The 24639-nt window shown below is 40.0% G+C and overlaps 1 protein-coding gene across 1 annotated transcript in view; it reads right to left on the reverse strand.

Annotated features, from left to right (window-relative positions):
* Nucleotides 1–24639, reverse strand: part of LRP1B (LDL receptor related protein 1B) — a 1659362-nt gene that overhangs the window by 44225 nt on the left and 1590498 nt on the right. The window contains exons 84-86 of the mRNA XM_069732880.1: nt 18996–19157; nt 12555–12729; nt 1559–1663 (exon numbers count right to left, since the gene is read on the reverse strand). Of these exons, the coding sequence (XP_069588981.1) occupies nt 1559–1663; nt 12555–12729; nt 18996–19157 (442 nt within the window). The remainder of the gene's footprint in view (nt 1–1558; nt 1664–12554; nt 12730–18995; nt 19158–24639) is intronic.

Genomic DNA, 24639 nt, shown 5'->3' on the forward strand with positions numbered 1-24639 from the left:
ATAAAAAATATCGCTATACTTACCCTCTGACGCGCCCTGGTACTAACCGGGAACCTTCCTTCCTTCGAATCAGCGCTTCCAGGACCTTGCGGTGACGTCGCGGTGACGTCGCGGCTTGTGATTGGTCGCGCGGCCGCCCATGTGACCGCTCGCGCGACCAATCACAAGCCGCGAAAGAAGCAGGGCGCGTCCGAGGGTGAGTATATTCCTATTAGGTCCCTCGGACGTGCCCTGCTTCTTTCCGGCAGCCTTCCTTCCTAAGAATCAGCGCTTGAAGGACCTTGCGTGACGTCGTGGTGACGTCGCGGCTTGTGATTGGTCGCGCGAGCGGTCACATGGGTGGCCACGCGACCAATCACAAGCCGCGACGTCACCGCAAGGTCCTGGAAGCGCTGATTCGAAGGAAGGAAGGTTCCCGCTTAGTACCAGGGCGCGTCAGAGGGTAAGTATAGCGATATTTTTTATTTTAATTCTTTATTTTACACTTAAATATGGATCCCAGGGCCTGAAGGAGAGTTTCCGCTCCTTCAGACCCTGGGAACCATTGGAAACCCAATGCACTGCATTGGGTTTCGAGTTTCGGCCGACCCCGACTTTTTTATAGGATCGGCCGATTTCACTCGACCCGAATTTTGAAAAAGTCGGGTTTCGTGTAACCCGACCCGTACCTATAATAGTAAAGGTCGCTCAACCCTAGTGACTACTCTTACAAGTTGCCACGTAGCTCTATATGAGTCGAATTGTAATCAGATAACAAGTCTTATTACAGATATCAGTGCAATTGTGCTTCTCTGGCAGGTAAGTTGTGGAGGAAAAACTTGACGTGCTAGAAAAAAACTGACTACATTTTTGGAATCAGCATGCCAATTTTAGTATAAATCAGCTCAAAAACCTAACTCAACAGAAATTTTTTTTCAAATTGTTCCCCAGTGTTATCATTTCATAATAATATTTCGAAGCAACTAGGCTTCAGAGAACTCAACGAATGAGCAAAATGCTAGCTCATCTCAAGGAGATCAGCAATCCAGGTAGCACATCATCCTGTCTATACAGAATTAGTGCTGCCGAGAGAAACGGTACCGCCTCCGAGGATCGATTCGCTTATCTCTACAGCCAATCACCAGCATCAGTGGTCAATTGCAGTATTAACTTGCATTAACTCTGCAGATCACTGACTGCCTGCATTCGTTACGTACCATTATAGCTTGTTTATGCTGGTGGAACTGAAGCAGAGATCTGCTACGAACCATCGGAAGATCAGAACTGGAGCAAAAGATTATTTAATAGGAAATATATTTCTTTTTACGTGTTAGGTTTATGTTTTGTTTTTAGTTTTCTTCTGCCTTAGAACAATATTTAAAATAATGGTTGATTGAAATTTTTTAAAATCTTTATTCCAGCCTAATTGGATGCTGCTCGAAGATAATATTCGGTGTTATCATTTACAAGTTACGGAGAAGAAGGTGAAGAGAGATTCATTACTGTGCGCCTCTGTTATTTTAACATCATTGGCAGTCAGTATATTGTCAGGAGAAACATTGTCACAAGCGATACTCACACACAGACCGGTATGTTCGTCTCAGGGTCCAGTCGACATGTGCCCCCATTATAACAGTATCCGTCACATAACTGACAGCTGGGGGCGATCTTTCCATTACTGCAGCTAAGGAAAAAAATAAAGAAAAAAAAACTTGATTTAATTATTCCTTTAATTTCTAAGCTTCTCAATGTATACTTGTCATCTAATCTGTAAAAAAAAAAGAAAGAAAAAGAAATATCAGCTGAACGTGAAAACACTATCTCTATGACAGGTCAGCCCTGGGCGATCATTTTTTAAACAGCATGACAGCAAGCGTATTTTTTTTTCCTCTTAGGCTATTATATTTGCAAACCGTTAGTTCAGATAAACAAGGCAATGCTAACATTTACTTATGCCATGCAAACATCCAGCATGGATCCTCTGGAGGCCAACCGTCACATTTCGCGGACCCGTTCTACTTTGTATGCATACAGCAGACGACCAAACCGCTAACACGCGAAAGGAAGAAAAAATAATAATTTGGAGATTTCATCTTCCCCATTCTGCCTAAACATACCAAGTTGAGGCTGTTGTTTCTGTCAATGTGTCAAAAATATCCCCAGTCTATTTACAGGGGATTACAAACATTACAAATTACTGCAAACCCATGTCAATCAAGACATCCGCCAGTATCACATTTACTGACGCAAGAGATTTTCCCACATTTGGATAGATACAAATAGCAAAGATTTCAGTAAATCCGGCTGCCCTGCATTTATCAACACAACCAAAAGCTTTTCTATAGACTCAAAAATTAGGTTTATGAGCAGTTTATAAAGTCCAAGCCCCATGGTTGGTGTACGAGTAGGGCGAAGAATAATATTATTTGCGATGAAACTTTGGTGAGATCTGCGGCAAAATCTGGATTTTTGCTGTTGATTTTCGATGTATTTCACCCTATGCACGGAAGTGAAAATTGGTGGCATTTCACTAGATAATGGCACGCTGTTGGTTTGAAAATCTGCAGTGCACTTATTTTTTCATGTAGAATTTTTTCACTACTTATAGATGGGATTTCTGATCATTGCCTAAGGATACAGATGACGCCTCACATGTTGGTGAAATAGATCACAGTTTATTCTGCCTTCTGTGGCGACGTTTCGATCCCAAAAATCTTTTTCAAGTGCTTGAAAAAGATCTTTGGGATCGAAACGTCGCCACAGAAGGCAGAATAAACAGTGATCTATTTCACCAACATGTGAGGCGCTGACTTTTATATCTCTATACATTGGACTACATACCAAGAAGGACTCCTTGGCTGAGACGTGCGCTCTTTATATGGATAATGTTGTTGGGTGTCGAGTTCCCGCCTCTGCACAGGGGGAATCTCGAACCATCTCCGCTGCAGTCTCCCATTCTTCTCCAGCCGCAGAGGAGGCTGCTCAGTGGGGACGTCGTTCCCAGCGTCTAGCTCAGGCTAATACTGGATGACTGGTTACTACTGCCCTTCCAGGCTCTGTTCTTGTAGCCAGCAATGTTCAGCAGCGAGCAGGTCTTTCTGGGACTAAGTCCAGATTCTCCCTTTCTGAGCATGCCCACGGGATGACCTTCCATTGGAGGTTGGGGGTCACATGCTTAGATACTGCAGCTAATCCCATTGGTCCTCTAGGAAGGTCCTAAAGGTGTTCTTCTGTGGCAGACTCCCATTGGTCCTTCTCGGAAGGTCTTGTCCTTGCTGCAGCCATAAAAGGTTTGCATGGCTGCACGGCCATGCGCTAGTATACAATTGTTATCGTGTGTGTGTTGATGAGTGCAAGTCGTTCCTTAAAAAAGCCATCCCTTGTGTATGACTGTTCGCGTAAGCTGTATGGCGGCAATCTAGCGCCCGGCTAAACTCAAAGCTTTAACACACGAAACAGCGTCTAACTGCTGTGACGTGCGCTATTAGAGTGCTTACTTTACCCAAGTCTGGGTGGTTAGTGGCGTCCGCTAGTGTGGCACAGCATGCACTTCTGGGCATATTAGTTACCTCTGATACCCCAATTGTAGTGTTGATCGCAAGAGATCTACACTAACTCTAATCCTGTGTCCTGGGGTAGAGGTCTGTGACTCCTTGTTTGCGCTCTCTGTGCAGTACCGCGACCCTGTGACTTAACAGGGATCGCTTCCTTCACACAAGGTGAAGTTAACCCATGTGTGTATCCTCATTGTACCGCCATATAGTCCGTCATTACATAGCAGCAGGTTCCATCTCTGCACGGTGGACCCCGGGCTGCGAACCCACCTTATTATACCAATTTAATTATTTGGTGCATTCCGCTAGCCCTAACAAATGTTCACACTGCTTTTCCCATGAGGTGCTGTGTTCCACTGATTATGCTATATAAGGATACTGATGAATCATCCTTTACTTTCCATGGATTTCACTGACTTTAGTTCTTAGCAAGCCAAATTCAAGATAGCATCTTGATATGATCTCAAAACTCTTGCTACTGCAGTTCATAACACAACCAATGGGTGGCAGTATATAGTATAGACACCTCCTGGCAGAGTATATTGAAACTTAGTGTTTTTTTTTAAAAAGATACTCATCTTGCACTATTCATCTCCGGATATGTTGAGCCAAGAGAAAAGGTAAGCAAGAACACATCTGTCTAGCCTCCACTTTATGCTAGGCTACGCCACCATACACAATATGTTGGGCTAGCATGACTTGACTTTTTTTCTTCACCTCATGGACTATCCTGAATTCATGTGTTCTTTCAAATCTGGAGATCTTGAGCCAATAATCTTGGGATATGTCCTACCAAGAAGCTCAGCTCTTTCAACAGAAATGGTCTACAAAGAACATGTTGTCCCTACTAGTCCAAACAAACAAGTATCCACCCAAGAAGAAGTCAATGAGTTTGCTTTGAGACCCGTAGAATCGTATTGGCAACCCAAGTTATCCCCATGACTGAGTTGAGCAAATACATTATGTTTGGAATTGGTAGCCGAATATGAATTTATGTTTGATGATCGGTTCCTAACATATTCGTTCATTTCTACTCCCATTAATTCCAATGACGTTCGGCAAATATTGCAAAAACAATGTTCGGCGCCGATCATGATCGGAATCAAATTTTAAAAAAAATTGCTTAACACTACCCATGAGCCATCCTTATGTGCTATATTGTGGACATACAGAAAGTGGCCATAATTTTCATGATTCCCTTACCAACTGTCATAGTCATAATACACATGAACCGAATTTATATTGATTCATTTGCGTGAAAGGTTAGGGGTGCCTTCATAACGACTGTTGATCCAAAACAACACACTATCCAATATCCAGACTGGATGAGATTCAGCACGTATTCTGAAGAATACACCAAGCAGGTGGCAACCGGAGAGTAAAAAGCTACCGGAAAGTAGAGTCGGTGAACAGAGGCTTAAATGAATGTTTATTGATCATTTGAAAATACATTAAGTTGTCAACTGAACGTATATAAAAGAAAAAAAGTAATGGATGTAGCAATTTGCCATTTTCTGAAAACCTTGATACCTTTTAGTCAAATCTAAATGTCAACTTTATTATTTCCTCTGAATAAAAATAGAAAAACTGACTTATTTCTCACTCAATATATTCAATGCACCCTTTCATCCGGCAGATTATTCCACAATAGTCATCCTTCTTTTTTGTATTAAGTTTTCAGTATTATTTTTCTAATGCAGGAATTAGACAGAATTAGCAATTCATCAGAAACCTCATTAAGCGATTTATGCAAAAGATTCTCTATTTATATTTTTGCTGTGCTGGAAATCCATTTTAATAGCTTAGTCTGACATAGAAATTATATAAGAAAAAGTTTTTCCCTACTGTTTAAAAGTAAATGGCGGACTAGAAACAGAATTTTATGTTTTATTTTTTTAAGTCTGAATAGTGAGAAAACTCTGCTATTTATATGTAGAGGTTGGATTCAGCATACCAAATGTCACACAACCAAGAAACCATACAAGTCTGGATGCAATGCCTGCAGTCACCTTTAAGGGAAGCTTGACAAAGAAAGACGTAAAGGCAATAGACACCTTTGATATGGAAAATAATTTTTGCATGTTAATGGTTATCTTTAGTTAGCCCCTTCACGACATGCAATGTACATATACCTCAATTGTCGTTTCCCTGCCTTTAATGCATGCTCACACCCCGATCCTGCATCTTTACCCGCACATGATGGCTGATATAATCATCAACATTGACTTCCCGGATTGCTACTTCTTATAGCTGGTGCTAGAGTTCTAGTCCTCTTCCTCTCTGAAGAAACAATTTGCAAATTTCCTAGAGGAGCATTGCACGGTTTTAAGTCTCCTCATCTTGGAATGTCAGGCGTAACATGTCACTCTCTGCAAGGATAAACTTTACTTCCTAGATCCCAGTCAGTTGCCTCTTACTCAGCCAAACCAGATCTCACACTTTGCACTGACGAGGGGCAGTACCCTGAAACACAGTGTCTGCAAATTGATTCTGGTTTTGGCTTTTTTACTAAGTCATGTAACAAGGCTTATTAACGGATTAACCTTGACTGTTAGGATTGCTACTTCCAATAGGTGGCACTAGCGGTATAGTCCTCTTCCTCTCTGAAGACACAATTTTCAGTAAAATTGATACAATTATTTAGCAGAGTATTTGGCACCCACCCAGTGCTACATCTTCATGGGTGATATAGAAATTCATTTCAAAGAGCATTTTCATCAAGCTGTAAAAAATTGATGACATTCCATGGCCATCGTTATTGGTTGCTAAATATTGATTTTTTTCTGCATCATTTAATTATCCATTATAGGGTTTATGATTGGAAGCTTGCAATGCTTTCAGATATGTAACTATATAACCACCTTTGCCTTCCTGATTATTTACTAAGAATTCCAATTTCTGACTATACATTTTTTTTTTAAATATCAGAACATGACAGCAAAAGTCTCATCATGGTTCAAAACACAACAAAACCAGCGGTGGCCACTAGTGATGAGCGAGTATACTCGTTACTCAGGTTTTCTGAGCATGTTCGGGTGTTCTCCGATTATCTTGGGCGTGCTCGTAGATTATGTTTGTGTCACCGCAGCCTCATGATTTGCGGCTGCTAGACAGCCTGAATGCATGTGGGATTCCTTAACAAACAGGAATGTGTTCAGGTTGTCTAGCAGTTGCAAATCATGCAGCTGGGGGGACTAATATATAATCTACGAGCACACCCAAAATACTTAGAGAATACCCGAGCATGCTCAAAAATCTCGAGTAATGAGCACACTCGCTCATCACTAGTGGCCACTAGTTTTGAGCGAGTATACTCGTTGCTCGGGTTTTCCCAAGCAAGCTCGGGTGGTCTCGGAGTATTTATGACTGCTCGGAGATTTAGTTTTGTCGATGCAGCTGCATGATTTACAGCTGCTAGCCAGCCTGAGTACATGTGGGGGTTGTCTGATTGATCGGGAATCCCCACATGTATTCAAGCTGTCTAGCAGCGGTAAATCATGCAGCTATGGGCGACAAAAACTAAATCTCTGAGCACTCACAAATACTCAGAGACCACCCGAGCGTGCTCGGGAGAATCCAACCAACGAGTACACTCGCTCATCACTAGAGGCCACCAATAGACACATAACAAATATCTCCCCGCAGAGTATTACAAAATTATATTTTTCTTTTTAAAACTGGTCATTTTGCATCACTTTTTTCAGGATATGTTCAGCTAATAAAAATTTCAAAGATATGACACATCTTGAATTATAACCTGGAAGAAGACAAAAATCTGGATCCATAAAGGGGTCAACTAGAAGTATACTTCTGCTTTTCCAGAAACAATAGCACACTTGTGTTCTAAGTAATATTGCAGTTCATCCCGTTGCATCTAAGCAAGTAAAGCTAAAATAACAGACAAATTAGACCCCCATAGGACCCATGTGATCGACTGTTGGGGAACCGATTAGTACACTAACGAGTAAATTGATCTTTTTGTAGAGGCTTTTTAGGTAATAGAGGAGGTTCCTAATTGGAAGGAAAAGATCCAAGATTGCCCTGAAAGAATATGTCCAACGCAGTCCGACCCTCCAGCAATGCAAATTGAACTACCGGTAATCACCCACCTGAATGACTAGTGTTATCTTGTTCTTGACTTGTAAGGAAACTGAGCTCATAAGATACTGTACATATCTTTCCTTACCTTTCTTTTTGGCGAAACATGTTCTAGGGTGAATGGGGCTAGAATACCAGTTTTGAAAAAAAAAAATTTCTTGATGCTCTGTCAAGAGACGTTTATGCCAATATGTATATTTTGTGGCCACCCAGTGATTATGATGCGAGTTGCGGCTTATGCAGGTTATCACTACTATGTTGCAATAATAGATTTATTTTGCAGAAATGTGAACATGGACGCATCTGTAATAACATGAGCAAAAGGAAGAGGAACTAAGCATTGTACCTAGAATGTAAAATGCCTACAGGAATGTTATAGACATAAGGATTTGTTCACATATCGTGTTTTTGTTGGGGGTTTTTTGCAGAAAAGAAAGGACTTTAAAATGCCTTGTGTGACCATAGCTCAACTTTGCAAGCATCAAAGGAAAATAGTAAGGCCGCACCCTATAATTACATCGTCTCTATGGACATCGGGGCGCACGTCCTCACCAGGGGGTCCATCCCAGATAAGAGGTCCAGATCCAAATTGAAGAAAGGGACAGCGCCACACCAGGAAGTGAAAAAAGCAGCTCACATCCTATTCTGCCTCCTGCGGCAACGTTTCGGTCCAAAGTGCTTGACAAAGGTCTTTGGACCGAAACGTTGCTGCAGGAGGCAGAACAGGATGTGAGCTGCTTTTTCACTTCCTGGTGTGGCGCTGTCCCTTTCTTCAATTTGGACCATAGCTCAACTTTGGACATCAAAGGATAATTCTATTTTAGGGCACTACGCATACGGAGAACAATCATAAGATCGCCTAGGACAATACTAACTATAACAAAATAAATCTAGGGAGTCACATTTCTTCTCGGGGCTCACACCTTGGAGTAACGTAATGTCATGCATGGCCATACGTCCACAGCTTTGATGTTACATCTAATGTGATACAGATAGAAATTTACAGCGATCGGCTCATGCAGACCAGCTATAGGGCATTTTCAGAAAATCTGCCATAGAGCTGGAAATCTGCCGCTTGGATGTTGGGGAAGTTAAAGTCTAAATATTGGAGTTGGAGTTCTTTAAGCTCTTTATAGACTCGTAGACTCAATAGGACTTTTTTTTTGTTTCGGATGAATATTCATACAAACAATATAATCAGCTTAACACATTTCCTTTTTTCCTGCATTACAAATCTGGAATGCATTACTTTCACGTGAGCTATGAATATTAAGTGCTTCAATTTGCATTTTTATGAATAAAAATGCTGAGACTGACTTGTGAAGTATATGGGAATACTGAAAGCCGAGATCTGGGAGTAAAAGGCTGAAATCAGCCAGTGTTCTGCCAATTTCACTGATGCACCAATTAATAGCTTCTCAATAGTATGTACAAAGGGAATAATGATATTGTCGGGATTCATTTCCATTTTAGAGCACATTTATTAGAAGGTTATTCATTTTAAAAAATTTTTAATTAATGTCTGAATGTATTTTAATATATGAAGAAAGGCTTGAAATGTAAAGATGGCTGAACTGCAATGTCGTGTTTACTAATATATAATAATATGGAAACAGAAAATTGTACGACCTGTCCTAAAAGGGCTGTTCACAAACAGCATATTGATGATCTTTCCTTAAGATATTAGATTGGTGGGACCAGAAACCCACCACGCTCACCCAGCTGTTAACAGGTCCCACAGCCAACTGGTCCAAAAGCTGCATACATTGAGCTACGCTGCAGTCCCGAGAAAAGCAACTACTCGGTGGAATGAGCTGTACTGTCCTGGCTCCTTCCACTGTCGACTTCCAGCTGCTTCAAAGGAGAACTCATCAAAATTTTAGTCCTGGAGAACTCCTTTAACCCCTTCATGACCTTGGGATTTTCCGTTTTTCCGTGTTCATTTTTTGCTCCCCTCCTTCCCAGAGCCATAACTTTTTTATTTTTCCGTCAATATGGCCATATAAGGGCTTATTTTTTGCAAAACGAGTTGTGCTTTTGAACAACACCATTGGTTTTACCATGTCGTGTACTAGAAAACGGGAAAAAAATTCCAAGTGTGGTGAAATTGCAAAAAAAGTGCAATCCCACACTGTTTTTTTGTTTGGCTTTTTTACTAGGTTCACGAAATGCTAAAACTGACCTGCCATTATGATTCTCCAGGTCAGTACGAGTTCATAGACACTAAACAGGTCTAGGTTCTCTTTTATCTAAGTGGTGAAAAAAAAAATCCAACCTTTGTTAAAAAAAAAATTGCCTCATTTTCTGATACCCGTAGCGTCTCCATTTTTGTGATCTGGGGTCGGGCGAGGGCCTATTTTTTGCATTACGAGCTGACGTTTTTACTGATACCATTTTTGCACAGATACGCTCTTTTGATCGCCCGTTATTGCATTTTAATGCAATGTCGCAGCGACCGAAAAAGCGAATTCTGGCGTTTCAATTTTTTTTCTCTCTACGCCATTTAGCAATCAGGTTAACCTTTTTTTTTGATAGATTGGGCAATTCTGAACTCTGTGATATTAAATATGTGTAGGTTTGATTTTTTTTATTGTTTTATTTTGAATGGGGCGAAAGGGGGGTGATTTATACTTTTATATTTTTTTATTTTTTTCACATTTTTTAAACTTTTTTTTTTACTTTTGCCATGCTTCACTAGCCTCCATGGGAGGCTAGAAGCTGGCACAACTCGACCGGCTCAGCTACATGGGAGCGATCATTAAATCGCTCCTATGTAGCTGAATTCCTGCATTGCTATGAGCACTGACCACAGGGTGGCGCTCACAGCAATCCGGCATCAGCAACCATAGGGGTCTCAAGGACCTCTATGGTTACTATGCAGAAGCATCGCTGACCCCCAATCATGTGACGCGGGTCGGCGAAGCGCTCGTTTCCGGCCCGATGGCCGGAAGCGCCGATTAAATGCTGCTGTCCGCATTTGACAGCGGCATTTATCTAGTTAATAGCAGCGGGTGGATCACGATTCCACCTGTCGCTTTTGCGGACATATGTCAGCTGTTCAAAATAGCTGACATGTCCCGGTTTTGATGCGGGCTCACCACCGAACCTATGATGTATAGATATGTCATAGGTCGTGTCTCTCTTTGATGCGGGTTCAGACGCTGAGCCCTATCTTTCCCAGCATATGAGAGCTGATTTGATCAGCTGTCATGTGCCCCTAAGAGCCTCAGGGAGAATCGTGATCCACCCACGACTGTTAACATGTTAAATGCCACTGTCAATCACTGACAGCAGTAATTAACACGAGCGTGGCAGAAGCGCGTCACAAACCACGCCCATTGGTACTCCTGTCACATGATCATGGGGTGCCAGAGGGTTGCCCCGACAGACAGGGGTCTGCAGAAGATCCCCTTGTCATTGCAGATCTCCTATTAACATGGCCAGCATTCATAGGAGATGATGAATTTTGCTATACATAGTAGAGCTACAGACACTATGGTCAGAGATGGATTGTGGTTTTGCTAGTATTAGGTTATCTTTCTCTGTTTAGTATAATATTTTGAAGATATTGTGAATTTACACATAGAACTCTTTAGTATTCTATTCCAACATCCTTGGAAGTTTTTCAAAATCACTTTGTGTAAACCTAGAAAACCGCAGATACAATGATGTAACATGTCCCATATAATTTTCAAAGAAGAGACACATCATATATCTTTCTGTACATGACCAAAAGACCAACAAATGCTCTTCACAAAGATTGAGATTTTAGCTCATGTTGATGTTGTCTGCTAATACATGAGATATCAGTTTACCACTAAAAGTACCGTTACACTTAGCGATTTACCAACGATCACGACCAGCGATACGACCTGGCTGTGATCGTTGGTAAGTCGTTGTGTGGTCGCTGTAGAGCGACCAACGATGCCGAAGTCCCCGTGTAACCATGGTAAACATAGGGATACTAAGCGCAGGGCCGCACTTAGTAACCCGATATTTACCCTGGTTACCATTGTAAATGTAAAAAAAAAAAAAAACACTACATACTCACATTCCGGTGCCTGTCACGTCCCTCGCCGTCAGCTTCCGGCACTGACTGTGAGCACCGGCCGTAAAGCAGAGCACAGCGGTGACCTCACCACTGTGCTTTATGGTCAGCGCTCACAGTCAGTGTGGGAAGCTGATGGCGAGGGACGTGACAGGCACCGGAATGTGAGTATGTAGTGTTTTTTTTTTTTACATTTACAATGGTAACCAGGGTAAATATCGGGTTACTAAGTGCGGCCCTGCGCTTAGTAACCCGATGTTTACCCTGGTTACCAGTGAACACATCGTTGGATCGGTGTCACACACGCTGATACAGCGATGACAGCGGGAGATCCAGCGACGAAATAAAGTTCTGGCCTTTCTGCTCCGACCAGCAATATCACAGCAGGATCCAGATCGCTGCTGCGTGTCAAACACAACAAGATCACTATCCAGAACGCTGCAACGTCACATATCGCTATCGTTATCATTCCAAAGTTGCTCAGTGTGAAGGTACCTTAAGACTTTCTTATTATTGTGACTATAAACATAAGGATGAATGACCTCGGGGAGATCGAAACATCCAAAACCGCGGAGACACCATCACGTGTTTCTCAACGCAGTGATTCCAGAACACTGCCCCCATCCCTTATGGGAAATATGCAAATGCATGTAGAAAAGCCACGGAGACACCATCACGTGTTTCTCAACGCAAGCAATAAATAGCCAGGTCTTTCACCGGGAAGGAATAACCACGGGAAGGGCAGCATCCAAAAAGGAAAACCTCCTATGCCAAAACATGGTATCCATCCACAGATTTTAGCTCATTTTGATGTTGTCTGCTAATACATGAGATATAAGTTTACCACTAAGACTTTCTTCTTATTGTGGACTTACTTGCACATGACGTCATAGATGTTCTTATCAATGATACAGAATCCTCCATGACACCGTTGACATTTGTCGACTTCACATTTTGAGCCTTCATATCTTATGGGACACACACATTCCACCCGTCCATCGTCAGAGATTGTGCAAGATTCAGAATTTACACAGTAGTGGTGGCACACATCTACGGTGAAACATAGAATCAGACAAGAATAGCAACATTACGAGCAGATAAATTTTACAAATTGATTTAGAGAATCATAACCAAGCCTAAAAATTTCCTGTAGGTTGTTAATTTGTGTTTTGTTTTGTTTTTTTGGCCTTCTAGGTTTGGGCGTGAGAATCCCGTGATCTCTCCTGATCTTATGTCAGGTTACTTATTTTGATTTTAGCTTTAAAGGGGTTGTCCACAACTTTTTATTGATGACTTATCTTTAGGATGAGGTTACACCCCGCACCCTAACCAATCAGCTGTTACTGGTGCCAGACGGAACTTTTTGGATGCTGCCAGAACACAGCAGCTCCATCATTTCCATAGTGATCGTGACTAGGTATTTCCAATTCACCACCCATTCATTTGAATCTGCAGCACCAGGGCATAGTCACTATAGTTTTGATGGTGCTGCGGTGCTCTGGCATCATCAGAAAACTTTTGTTTGGCGCCAGTAACAGCTGACCGGTGTCATGCTCCCATTACCAAATAAGAGTAGAGAATCTTAAGGACAGACCACTAATAAAAAAAAAGCAGTGTCCTAGCTCTTTAATATTTTATGCTACTTTAATTTTATAGATAAAAAAGTTCCTTTTAGGTACAGAGAATAAATAATTGCAACATATCCTATTGAGAGTCTAAATTGGTGGTTTAGACGTTAGACCATTAAAGGACTTTTGAGTCCCATGAAACAGCTGGCACTGATATAAAATAACAAAAGTATTGATGGTAATCCAGTTCTTTGTTGCTTCAGTGCCAATCCTTCCAATTCTGTCTACCCACCTGTAGCTATTTGACCCAACTTGTGACTAGTGCAGATAAACACTGGCCAAACTGATGAACTTAGTGATGTCCAGTCACTGCTAGAGTCTGGTAAACAGAGACCGGAGAAGAGCTAAGGAGGTCATAACTGGGTAGACCTGGGAAAATGATAGGTATCGGTTGGTCCAAGGGCCCATTCAAATCTGGATAATTGTCCTTTAGACTCTGGGGACAAAAAGGGCTCACTTGGATCCAGAAGCCCACAAAAAAACAAATCTGACCCTAAAGTTATGACACACAACTAACATTTAATACATTTAAAATTTTCAACATTTCTTTTAAGTTTATACATTTTTTTTATTTCTTATTCTCTATGCATTTTTCTCTTGAACAGAGATTTTATCTCTTACAACCTTCTTACTTTTCTGTTCAATAAAATTTTATTTTCTGGATGAATTATGGAGCAATATTTTATGGCCAAGTTTTTACTGCTCGAGTAAAAGAATAATAAATTAAAAAGCTGTTACCTCACGGTCCTGATAATGATGGAAATGGCATAAAATATTTAGCCCTCTTCAAAGCTATACTTTAATTCAGTAGTGGGTGGAGGGCTGTGAAGTTATTGTGAAGTGATTACTATTTGTGATGGAAGCTATGATTATGAAGAAAATTAGCAGCTTTCCAAAGATTTCACAATTTATTATTAATCCAGAATATACTCAAGTTGAGCATAAAAGCTCCGATTGTTACCTCCCTATGCTGAAAACACAATGAGAAAGGAGTAAAATATCAAAAGCAAATGCCTTCTTTCCTGGTGGGCTTTCTTCGTGAGCTAAATCAACGTCTCATTGATTCTTTGGAAGGCAAACTGGTTGGAGTAAAAGGAGTAATACATAAAGCACCATAATTGTGTATCATATTGGCTTTTTACACGAAAATTAAAGCCTGTTTTTTCCTTCATAGTTGAGCTGTAAAAAAAGGGTTGTCCAACCATCTAACTTTAAAAAAAGAAAATTTTTAAATAGGAATACATTTACACATCCATGTAACACAACCATGTGATGCCTCAATTTTTTCTCGAACAGCACTCTGGCCCACAGAATTTCATTGAGCCCTTCAGACATCACTTTTAAAAATGGATCTGTATCTCCAGCCCATGATACTCAGAGCACGTTCTCTTCTGATCCATTTTATGGATCTGAATCGGCAATTAAAGATTATAGGGATTCGTGTAACACTAATAAAACATGGAAGCCAAACTTTGTACTCCAGAGTTTTCAGAGGTCCATCTGCGTTTCATACATTTTTGGTCAGTCGAAAGAATGAAAAATTGCCCAATTTTGGAAAGTATCGCTGGCAGCAGGCGTGTGAAGCTGAGCTCTGTGAAAAAAAACTCTGAAAAACAGCTACTAAACTACTAATATTTGATTGTTTTTTCTTATTTCAAATGCTTTTTCAGCTTCCCATTTTATCACCGAAAATGTCGAAAACTGTGAAGCTGGAAGAAGATACCAAACAAATGACTGCTTATTTCTCGAAGGTTGGAGGCAAGGGGAAGCCTGTTAGGGCACGCTATCTGGAGATTGAAGTACTCTCCTTCTTTCCCAAATCCCTTTATCTCCATGGAAAAAGTTGACTCTAACTGAACATCGCAAGGTCACTGGGAATCTCATCACGCCCAAAGTGTTAAAATATCCAGCTTCTGAACTAAAAAATAAGGGTACGCTGGCTAGAAATCAAAATGAAACATCAAAGATAAAAGGAATAGCAGCACTCACCTGATCCTTGTTCATACATGATTTTAATCCATTTAAAAAAAGCATAGTCAGGTGTCAGGGGAGTTTTTCAGGTGATACAAAAGACCTGACGGATTATGGCGGTTTCACGCCTTCTTACGGGTATGATTATGGACCCGTAGAAGCATCAGGAAGGTATGAAACGGCCGTAGTCCATCAGGTCTTTTGTATCACTTGAAAACTTCCCTGACACCTGCACCTCTGCATTTAACCCTCCGTCACATACAATATTCGGACTAACGAGTTCACATACAATGTGCCTGTCAGGCGCCTGCTGGAAAAATACCTATAATATCTAATGTTTGCAATTTCAGTGCTCTAAAAGTGATCAGTGACCTTCATAGGGATGTAATAAAAGAGACTACACATAATCAGTTGCAAAAAAAAACATTTACTTAACATAAAACTAATAACTATCAAATACAAACTTTTCAAAACTCCCGCCAAATAGTCCCCAGTTCGACTCTCTCAAAAAAATGTACAAAGAAAATTTTTGAACACAAACTTAATTTTAAGGTACCTTAAGTACTATTAAAAACATATTCAATCAGAAGTAGATGCTGAGGTTTCCCCAGAAAAGTCACACTTGCAGAGCAAATAGCAAGAATTACACACCATTTTTGCATGTGTCAGGCAAATTGCTTTATGACATTTGAGACATTCATAATTTGAAAGCCTTCTGGTTCCGCTTTCCGTTTGGCAGGTGGTGCATCTCCTTCTTTTGTGAGGTGGTGCAGATGGTGACTTTTCACCATCATCTTCTGGGCGGAACCTTTTGAGCTGAACTTGAAGGCGAGAGGGGATACCGATTGTTTTCACGCTTCTCCTGCGTAGCTCTCCAAGTACTAGTTCATGGGCCAATTTTTTCAGATACAATAGTCTACGGAGTGGTTCAAGCTTGTTTTCAAGATAAATTACTTGTGAATTTATACCACCCAAATTCAACATAGCAAAAAATATGACCATTGGCCAGCGTTTGATGTTTCTGCTGACGTTGAAAGTGGAGCACATCTGATCTGCTGTATCCACACCCCCTTTGGTGGCATTGTAAAATGTAATTATCTCCGGTTTTTTTTCTGCCCCAGTCCCAGGATCGATGGCAGCATCATCATGAAGTGTTGATAGAAGAAGTACGATTTTTTTGGCATGTGGTACATAGGAAACCAAAGCCTTTCCATTATGGAATGCAAACATACTGCTGTACTGTTGTCTCTCTTTCACACTTACAAACTGTGGCGGCAATTCCCTTTTGTTTTTTCTTACAGTTCCCACATATGACAGCTTCTGAATTTTCAGATAATCAATCAGATCACAACTTGTAAACCAATTGTCAGCTGTAATATTGCGACCCGATCCAAATAAGGGTTCAGCCAGTCTTTTTACAACATCAATGGTTTGTTGCTCACACAGTAAGGACCTTCTGGTTGTTTTCCTGCATAAACTTCCAGGTTGTAAGTGTAGGTCTTACTGGCATCAACAAGGGCATAAATTTTTATTCCATATTTGTTTGGCTTTGATGGAATATATTGATGAAAGGCACATCTACCACGAAAACCAGGGAGCATTTCGTCAATAGTGAGATTCTCTCCAGGGTAATAACTTTGTTTACAGTTTACAACAAATCTTTGAAATATATCACGAATTGGAGCAAGTCGGTCATGTGTTTTGCGTTCGGTTCGGGTAGTTCTGTTGTCAAACCGAAGGCAACGAATTAGAATCTTGAATCTGTTTATGGACATAACAAGGCTAAATTTTTCAACTCCATCCCCATCTTTACCCCAAAGTTCCTCCAAACTTTGTCTATTTGCCCTATAAGCTCCTGCAAGGTACAGTAATCCAAAAAAAGCACGCAGTTCTATTTCATCTGTGGGCTTGATGGTTCTGTTGCAGATGTACTTGTCCTTTATAATGTCTATATATTGGTTGGTATATGTGACAATAGAGTCCAGAATGTCATCTGTAAATATACTGTTCCACCATTCAACTGCAGTTTTTGCATTACGTGCAGTTCCTATTACTGCAGGAAGGTGAGTAATAATGTTTAAAGGTTCCCTACGTTTTTTCTGGAATGGCTTCTTGTTCCATTTAGTATTTTTATCTTTTCCAATATAATATGATCCAACTTCTTCATCCTCACCACTGTCACCATCTTGCTCTGTTTCAGAATCCAGGACACATTCTTTCACCTCATCATGAGAATCAATCTCACTTTCCTCTCCTAAATCCTCATTCAGTGTGAGGTCTCTATCATCTAACAGCGTGTTTGTTACTTCCTCAACATCAAGTTGTTTGGATAAATTGTACATTTTCCTCTCCATTTCAGCAGATAATCTGAAGCAAGAGAAGGAATATGTTAGGGAACTACTGTATATGCCTGAGCAGCACACTTTCTTTTATAAAATCTCCCTTATTTCTATGAAATATCCTCACATTTTGTGCTATACATTCATAAAACAAGCTAAATAAACTATTGTGATGAATAAAAACATAAAATACCAACCTTACTGAATGTGACGTATTCACATACAATGAGCCTGAGAGATCTGTGCAGCTATATCCTCTCCCCTGAAGCTCTGAAATCCAACTGTGATATCAGGTTTCACAGACCTTCAAGAGACAGGAGACTACCTGGAGGGAGGGGGTTTCCTCACAATCTGGTGAGGAAGGAGAAATGAAAGTAAAAGAGAAGCGCCTGTCAGATCAGTTGTATGTGACGGAGGGTTAACCATCCTGTTTTTGTAATTGATTAAAATCACGTATGAACAAAGATCGGGTGAGTGCTACTATTCCTTTTATCTTTGATGTTTCATGAATTCATTCTAAGCTCTATATTTGGTATCATAGTAATCATAAAAAGCTGTAGAACAAAGGTTCTCATGCCATTTTTTTGCCATAAAGTAAACATAAAAAAGGCAAAATTTCATTTTGGTTTAATCTCACTCCACTTGGAATTTTTTTTCCTATTTTTCTGTACATGATATGCCAAAATGAATTGTGCCATTCAAAACTACAACTTGTTCCACTAAAAAATCAAGGCATCATGTGGCTATGTTGATGTAATTAAAAAAAAAAAATCATGACTTTTAGGGAGAAGGGGATGAAAGAGTGAAAGTGTAAAAATAAAAATAATATCCTAGTCCTTAAAGTGAATTTGTCAGCTGGGTTTCACCGCCCACGCAGACTATTTATAAGTGAAAAATAACTTTAAAAGACAAGTCTAGAAATACCTTTCCATGGCCAATCCATTCCTCCGTTACTGAGAAATCAGCATTATAACTGATATACAAATGAAGCTGAAGAGCTACTGTAGATCTGAAGCCTCTGTCACTCCAGCTCTATTCCCCGCTCAGTGCTGCCTCTTCCTTCTTGACTGATAACTCCTTTGCCTGATGTCAAACAGCGTAGAGGCTGTCCGTCGAGCGGGAGGAGGAAACGGCATTGGGTGGGGAACAGAGTTGGAATCACAAAGGCTTTAGATCTATTTAGCCTCATTTGCATATCTAGACAAACACTGATTTCTCAACAATGAAGGAACGGACTGGCCATGTAAAGCTGTTGCTGCACTTGTCATTAAAAGAGCTACACGCACATATAAATAGGTTACAAATTAAATCCTACTAACAGATTCCATTTAAGGGGCTAGAGCTTAACATGAGTAGATGGCGTCTTAAGGAAACTTACGGTATTGACATCTGTCTCCAGTATATTCAGCAAGGCACCGACATAGAGGTTGATTTCCAGGTGATATACTACATGTGCCTCCATTTTGGCATATGTTGTCACAGACCTTTTTACCGCAGTTAGGACCGGTGTAACCCAGTGCGCAGTTGCAGGTTGGTTTTCCTATTAAAGAACAAATTATATTATAATCATACAAAACAATCTTGAAGAACTATTCACACTTGCTCCACCATATTCCACCGGGATCCAGTCGTAGCGCCCTACAATAAGGTTATGTTTATTACCATAGTCCATTTATTCCAATCGCTGCGCTATGTATGCGCTTCGCCTACCCAGATGTCCCGTTCTGATATTCTTCTATATAGTAAGATATATAAGTATTGTGACCTTTCTCCAATTATATTAACTCTGGAGAAAATGTTCTTCGACTAAATGCAGATGATAGATTCACATATTTGATTATCTGGGTCAGTGGCAAATCAACTATCTGTAAAAATATAATAGACCCAATTGTTCTAGGAGAAATGTACAAGTCAATTTCATGCCATAAAAACTTAAAGCTGTAATACAGTATTACTTGAAAATTTGTGAACCCGTCAGAGTTTTTTGTATTTCTGCATAAATTAGACCTAAAACTACATCAGATTCTTACACAAGTGCTAAAAATAAATAGAGAACCAAATCAAACAAATGGGTCAAAATATTAGATTTTACATTTTTTTTAAAGGAAAATGATACAATATCACACGTTTGTAAGTGACAAAAGTATATGAATCTTTACAGTTAGCAGATAATCTGGAGGTGTCATAAATTAGAGGCTGTTTTTATTTAACCAATGGTATGACAAAGGCTTGTAAAACCATCTTTAAAGAATTTGGACTCCACCAATCCACAGACAAATTGTGTACAAACTCCGAAAATTGGCTCAGTGGTTAGCACTGCAGCCTTGCAGAGCTGGGGTCCTGGGTTCAAATCCCACCAAGGGCAACATCTGTAAAGAGTTTGTATGCTCTCCCCGTGTTTGCGTGGGTTTCCGCCGGGTTCTCCGGGTTTCCTCCCACATTCCAAAGACATACTGATAACGAATCTAGTTTGTTAACCCCAATAAGGACAGTGATGATGATGTCTGTAAAGCGCAATAAAACTAATGGCGCTATATAAGTGAGTAAAACAAATAAATAAGATCATTATCAATTCGCAAAGAGTGTCAGCTCAACAAAGTTCGCGCAAGAGTACGGAATGTATAAGACCACAAGGTTACAAAGGAGCCCAATAGGTGAATCTGTTTCGTAGGGTGGAATCCACAAAAATTCTTCCGAATTGACTAATCAACAATTACTAGAAAGTTTAGATGCAGTTATTGCAACATAAGGGGGTCACATTAGATAGTGGCAGCAAAAGTTAACGCATTTATGTGACTCACAGACATGTTATCATTTTCCTCTTACAAAAAAAAAATTGCAAAATATTATATTTTTGCCTAATTTGTTATGTTTCTTTTATCTACTTGTGTGAAAATATGATGTAGGTGTAGATCAAATGTATGCAAAAATAGGGAAAATTCTGGTGTTCTAACTTTCCATGATGAAGGGAGGAATTAGAGGCAGAAAGATATTCTGCTGCAAGTTCTCCTGAAATTGTAATTACACCTTAAATGAGTATGAAACTGGTAATGCAAGACGCCTCCTTTGGAAACCAAACTATGTTAATTATCCTTTTCGTTTTTCTTTTTTTTGCTAATTTTAGCATCTATTCCTGCATCGATTCAGTTTCTACTGCGGTTCCCAGTCCTTTACTTTATAATAATTATGTAACAATATCTTTTGTAATGTTAGTGATTTTTTTTAAAATGATTAACTTATTACAGTCCTACATAATTAAGGGAGTAAAAAAGGCCAATTTTTTTCCCATTTTGATTCTGCAGGGGTAAAAACTAATTCCGCAAATTGTAAAAACGCTACCGCTCATTACTGATGAAATCTTATTAATTTGGTTTGCTCAAGAACTTTCTTGACTAAATCTAAAGTTTTAATTATATCTCTCAGAAGTGTGCATTTAATTAACTGATGACATTTCCTGGTTCAATTATTATGGCTCAATACAACTGTCATAAACTTATAAATTTTAATTAAAGATGCCCCAACCTGATGCCGTGCATTTTCCGCCAAGGAATTCGCCAAAGAGCTTCATGGAGAACAAACCGACAATATGTGCCTCACCGCTGGGATTTGCGGAACAGTTTAACATTTGTGCGGGTGTAATAAAGCTAATAAAACGGGCAATATTAGACTCGAATTTAATAATATGATAGCAAGAAAATTAGGGGAACTTACATCCTATTACTGGATAATGAGGATGGTGGTCTTAAATAAAATTCGATATATGTTAAAAAGTCAATGCTTACAGGAAAGTAAGGCTAGTCACTTTCCTGGATAAGGAGGATGATGGATTTAAAACTTTCGTCAGGCTGCATAATGTTACAACATTAACAGGCTGCAGAGGTACAATTGTACCTTCATATATATTTTATTGAAATTTGGCCAATATATTCTGGACCAAAACTGCAGAGATGTCACGAAATTTCAGCCCTCTACGGCTTTTCGAAAAAAAAAAAGTTATTGCAATTTTAAAACGGAATAGTTACAATTGTACCTACTCAGCCGGACGAAGCTTAAACAAAATTTGATATATGTAAAAAGTCAATGGTTAAAGGAAAGTAAGGCTAGTCACCAGATCTAATCTTCCAGACAAAAACAGAGGTTCTGGAGGGGCCGTCCTAGTGAACAAAGGAACTTCAGTAGAGCAATAGGATTACTAAGCCCCAGAAATCATTTGTAGGGTCTGTCATCCATCTGTGCCGAGCATAGGTATGTCCATCTTTAGCTGCACTGAGTTTTTGTGAATAAACTAAAGATCCAATACAAAATGGCTGCTGCATTCTCTGCCTTAGCTTTTATATGGGTTAGGACAGTCACTCCTGATTAGTTGTGCATTACTATGTGATGCCATAGCTACAAGACATTATGAAAAAGTTCCCATAGTTACACCTGAAGTCATGTCATTTGAGCCTTTCTCTGGCTTATGCAAGCTTCGGCTTTGTGGCCATTTTTTGTGCAAATCAAATAATTCCTCAGCACTTTATGTTATCAGCACTGTCCCCATTGGGGCTCACAATCTAGATTCCTTATCAGTATGTCTTTGGAGTGTGGGAAGAAAGAAACAGGAAACCCACGCAAACATGGGGAGAACATACAAACTCCTTGCAGATGTTGTCCTTGGTGGGATTTGAACACAGTAACCCAGAGCAGCAAAGCAACAGTGCTAACCACTGAGCCACCGTGCAGTCCAAATTCATGTTTGGTCATTACGTGTCACGTATCTTGGGATATATCAAGTCAAGAGGAAAGATGAAAGCGGTCGTATCTGTGCTATGTATGCTTAGTGCGAATACTGCTGTAATATCTCACTGAATAACGATTTCTTAATACTCAAACAATGCAGTATCAAAGAGGCCCCTTCAGCTCTGCCGGTCTCCATAGTATCTGATATGAAAACCCCCAATATTTTTCAGATCTTTCAGGAGACACGGTATCTGGGAAGCTACACGTACCGGGAGGAAATCCATATTCTTAAATCGCTGATTAATCACTGATGAATTATGGCTGACAAGTTTATAATCTTGTTCACCTCCAGCCTCGTTATATTCACGGGCCAGAGGCGACAGAAGTGTAAACATAATTATTCACTTACTCAAACGCAAATTGATTTTTGTATTATTAACATTCAATCTCCTATTCTCTTTACCAATTGGGGTCTGTGATGTGTAAATGATTATGTTACAGACGTAAATTCACATTCATGGTAAAACAGAGCCATTTTTTATAGCCAATTTGAGCATCATTGCTATAAAAGAGATAAAATAACTATACATATTTTTTTCCCGCTTAGTGTAAATGTTGCATTTTTTGCTCAGAAAACCTGCTGCTAAAAATTGTGTGCCTACAAACGTTGTTGATCTTTGCGTTTTTTCTCTATTGGCTCTTTGGAGCCTGAAAAAATAACGCATGTGAAAAATGAATACAAAGGGAATGAGCAATAGATTAACTTTAAGGGCTCGTGCACATGGCAGTTTTTTTCTGTAACAGTGCAATCCACACCCGGACTAATGTTATGCTATGGAGTTGTGCACAAGTCCGATTTTTTTCTCACACTGAGCCGGTTCAAGGAAAATATTCACCCTAGGTTGATCCGATATTCGGATTGCAGTTGGCCCTGAAAGTCGGTGAGTGCGTGGAAACCATAGGACTGCAGTCAGATCACATCTCAGTGCAGTCCAATTTCGGTGCAGTGACACAATGTAGAAGATGGAGCCATTTTTTCCATCTTCTCATCTGAGAAAATCGGATCACACTATGATCAGAGTTTGATTTGACTAGGATTTGCAAAATTGACTCAATTCTCTCTGTTGAGACAATACACAGGTGTCTGCATCTAGCCTTAGGGTACCGTCACACAGTGGCATTTTGATCGCTACGACGGCACGATTCGTGACGTTCCAGCGATATATCCGCGATGTTCCAGCGATCTCGCTGTGTCTGACACGCTACTGTGATCAGGGACCCCGCTGAGAATCGTACGTCGTAGCAGATCGTTTGAAACTTTCTTTCGTTGTCTAGTGTCCCGCTGTGGCGGCATGATCGCATGGTGTAACAAAGGTGTGCACGATATTGTATACGATGTGCGCATAGTAACCAACGGCTTCTACATCGCACATACGTCATGAAATTATCGCTCCAGCGTCGTACATTGCAAAGTGTGACAGCAGTCTACGACGCTGGAGCGATATTGTTACGATGCTGGAGCGTCACGGATCGTGTTGTCGTAGCGATCAAAATGCCACTGTATGACGGTACCCTTAGACTAATGAAAGAGCTGCAATTCCTGATCGTAGATATATTATACTGGGCTAGATGTGAAAAGTGATTAATAAAGGAAATTAAAGGGAGCTTGTCATTACCCAAAGGTGCCGAAAGCTTTTTATAGATTTTCAACATAGAAAAAAAAAAAAATATATATATATATATATATATGTATATATATATATATATACACAGCTCTGGCAAAAATTAAGAGACCACTGCAAAATTTCCAGTTTGTCTGATTTTTCTCTTTAGATGTATATTTTTGAGTAAAATGTAAATTGTTCTTTTATTCTATAAACTACTGAAAACATGTCTCCGAATTCCCAAGCAATAAATTTTGTATTTATTTTCTGAAAATGAGAAATGGTCAAAATAACAAAAAAAGTACATTGCTTGCAGACCTCAATTAATGCAAAGAAAACAAGTTGATAATCAATTGGAAACAACAGCAAGGGATGCTTCAGCAAGGCTGGAATTGGGCAGGTTAATATTTGCGAAGAACGCATGAATCAAGCCACATACAAGGTTATCCTGGAAAAACAGTTGATTCCTTCTGTTCAGGCAATGTTCCCCAACTCTGAGGACTGTTTTTTTCCAGCAGGATAATGCGCCATACCACACAGCTAGGTCAATCAAGGTGTGGATGAAGGACCACCACATCAAACACCTGTCATGGGCAGCCCAATCACCAGACCTGAACCTCATTGAAAACCTCTGGAATG

The sequence above is a fragment of the Ranitomeya imitator genome, chromosome 7, assembly GCF_032444005.1.
Source record: "Ranitomeya imitator isolate aRanImi1 chromosome 7, aRanImi1.pri, whole genome shotgun sequence".
NCBI classification, from domain to species: Eukaryota; Metazoa; Chordata; class Amphibia; order Anura; family Dendrobatidae; genus Ranitomeya; species Ranitomeya imitator.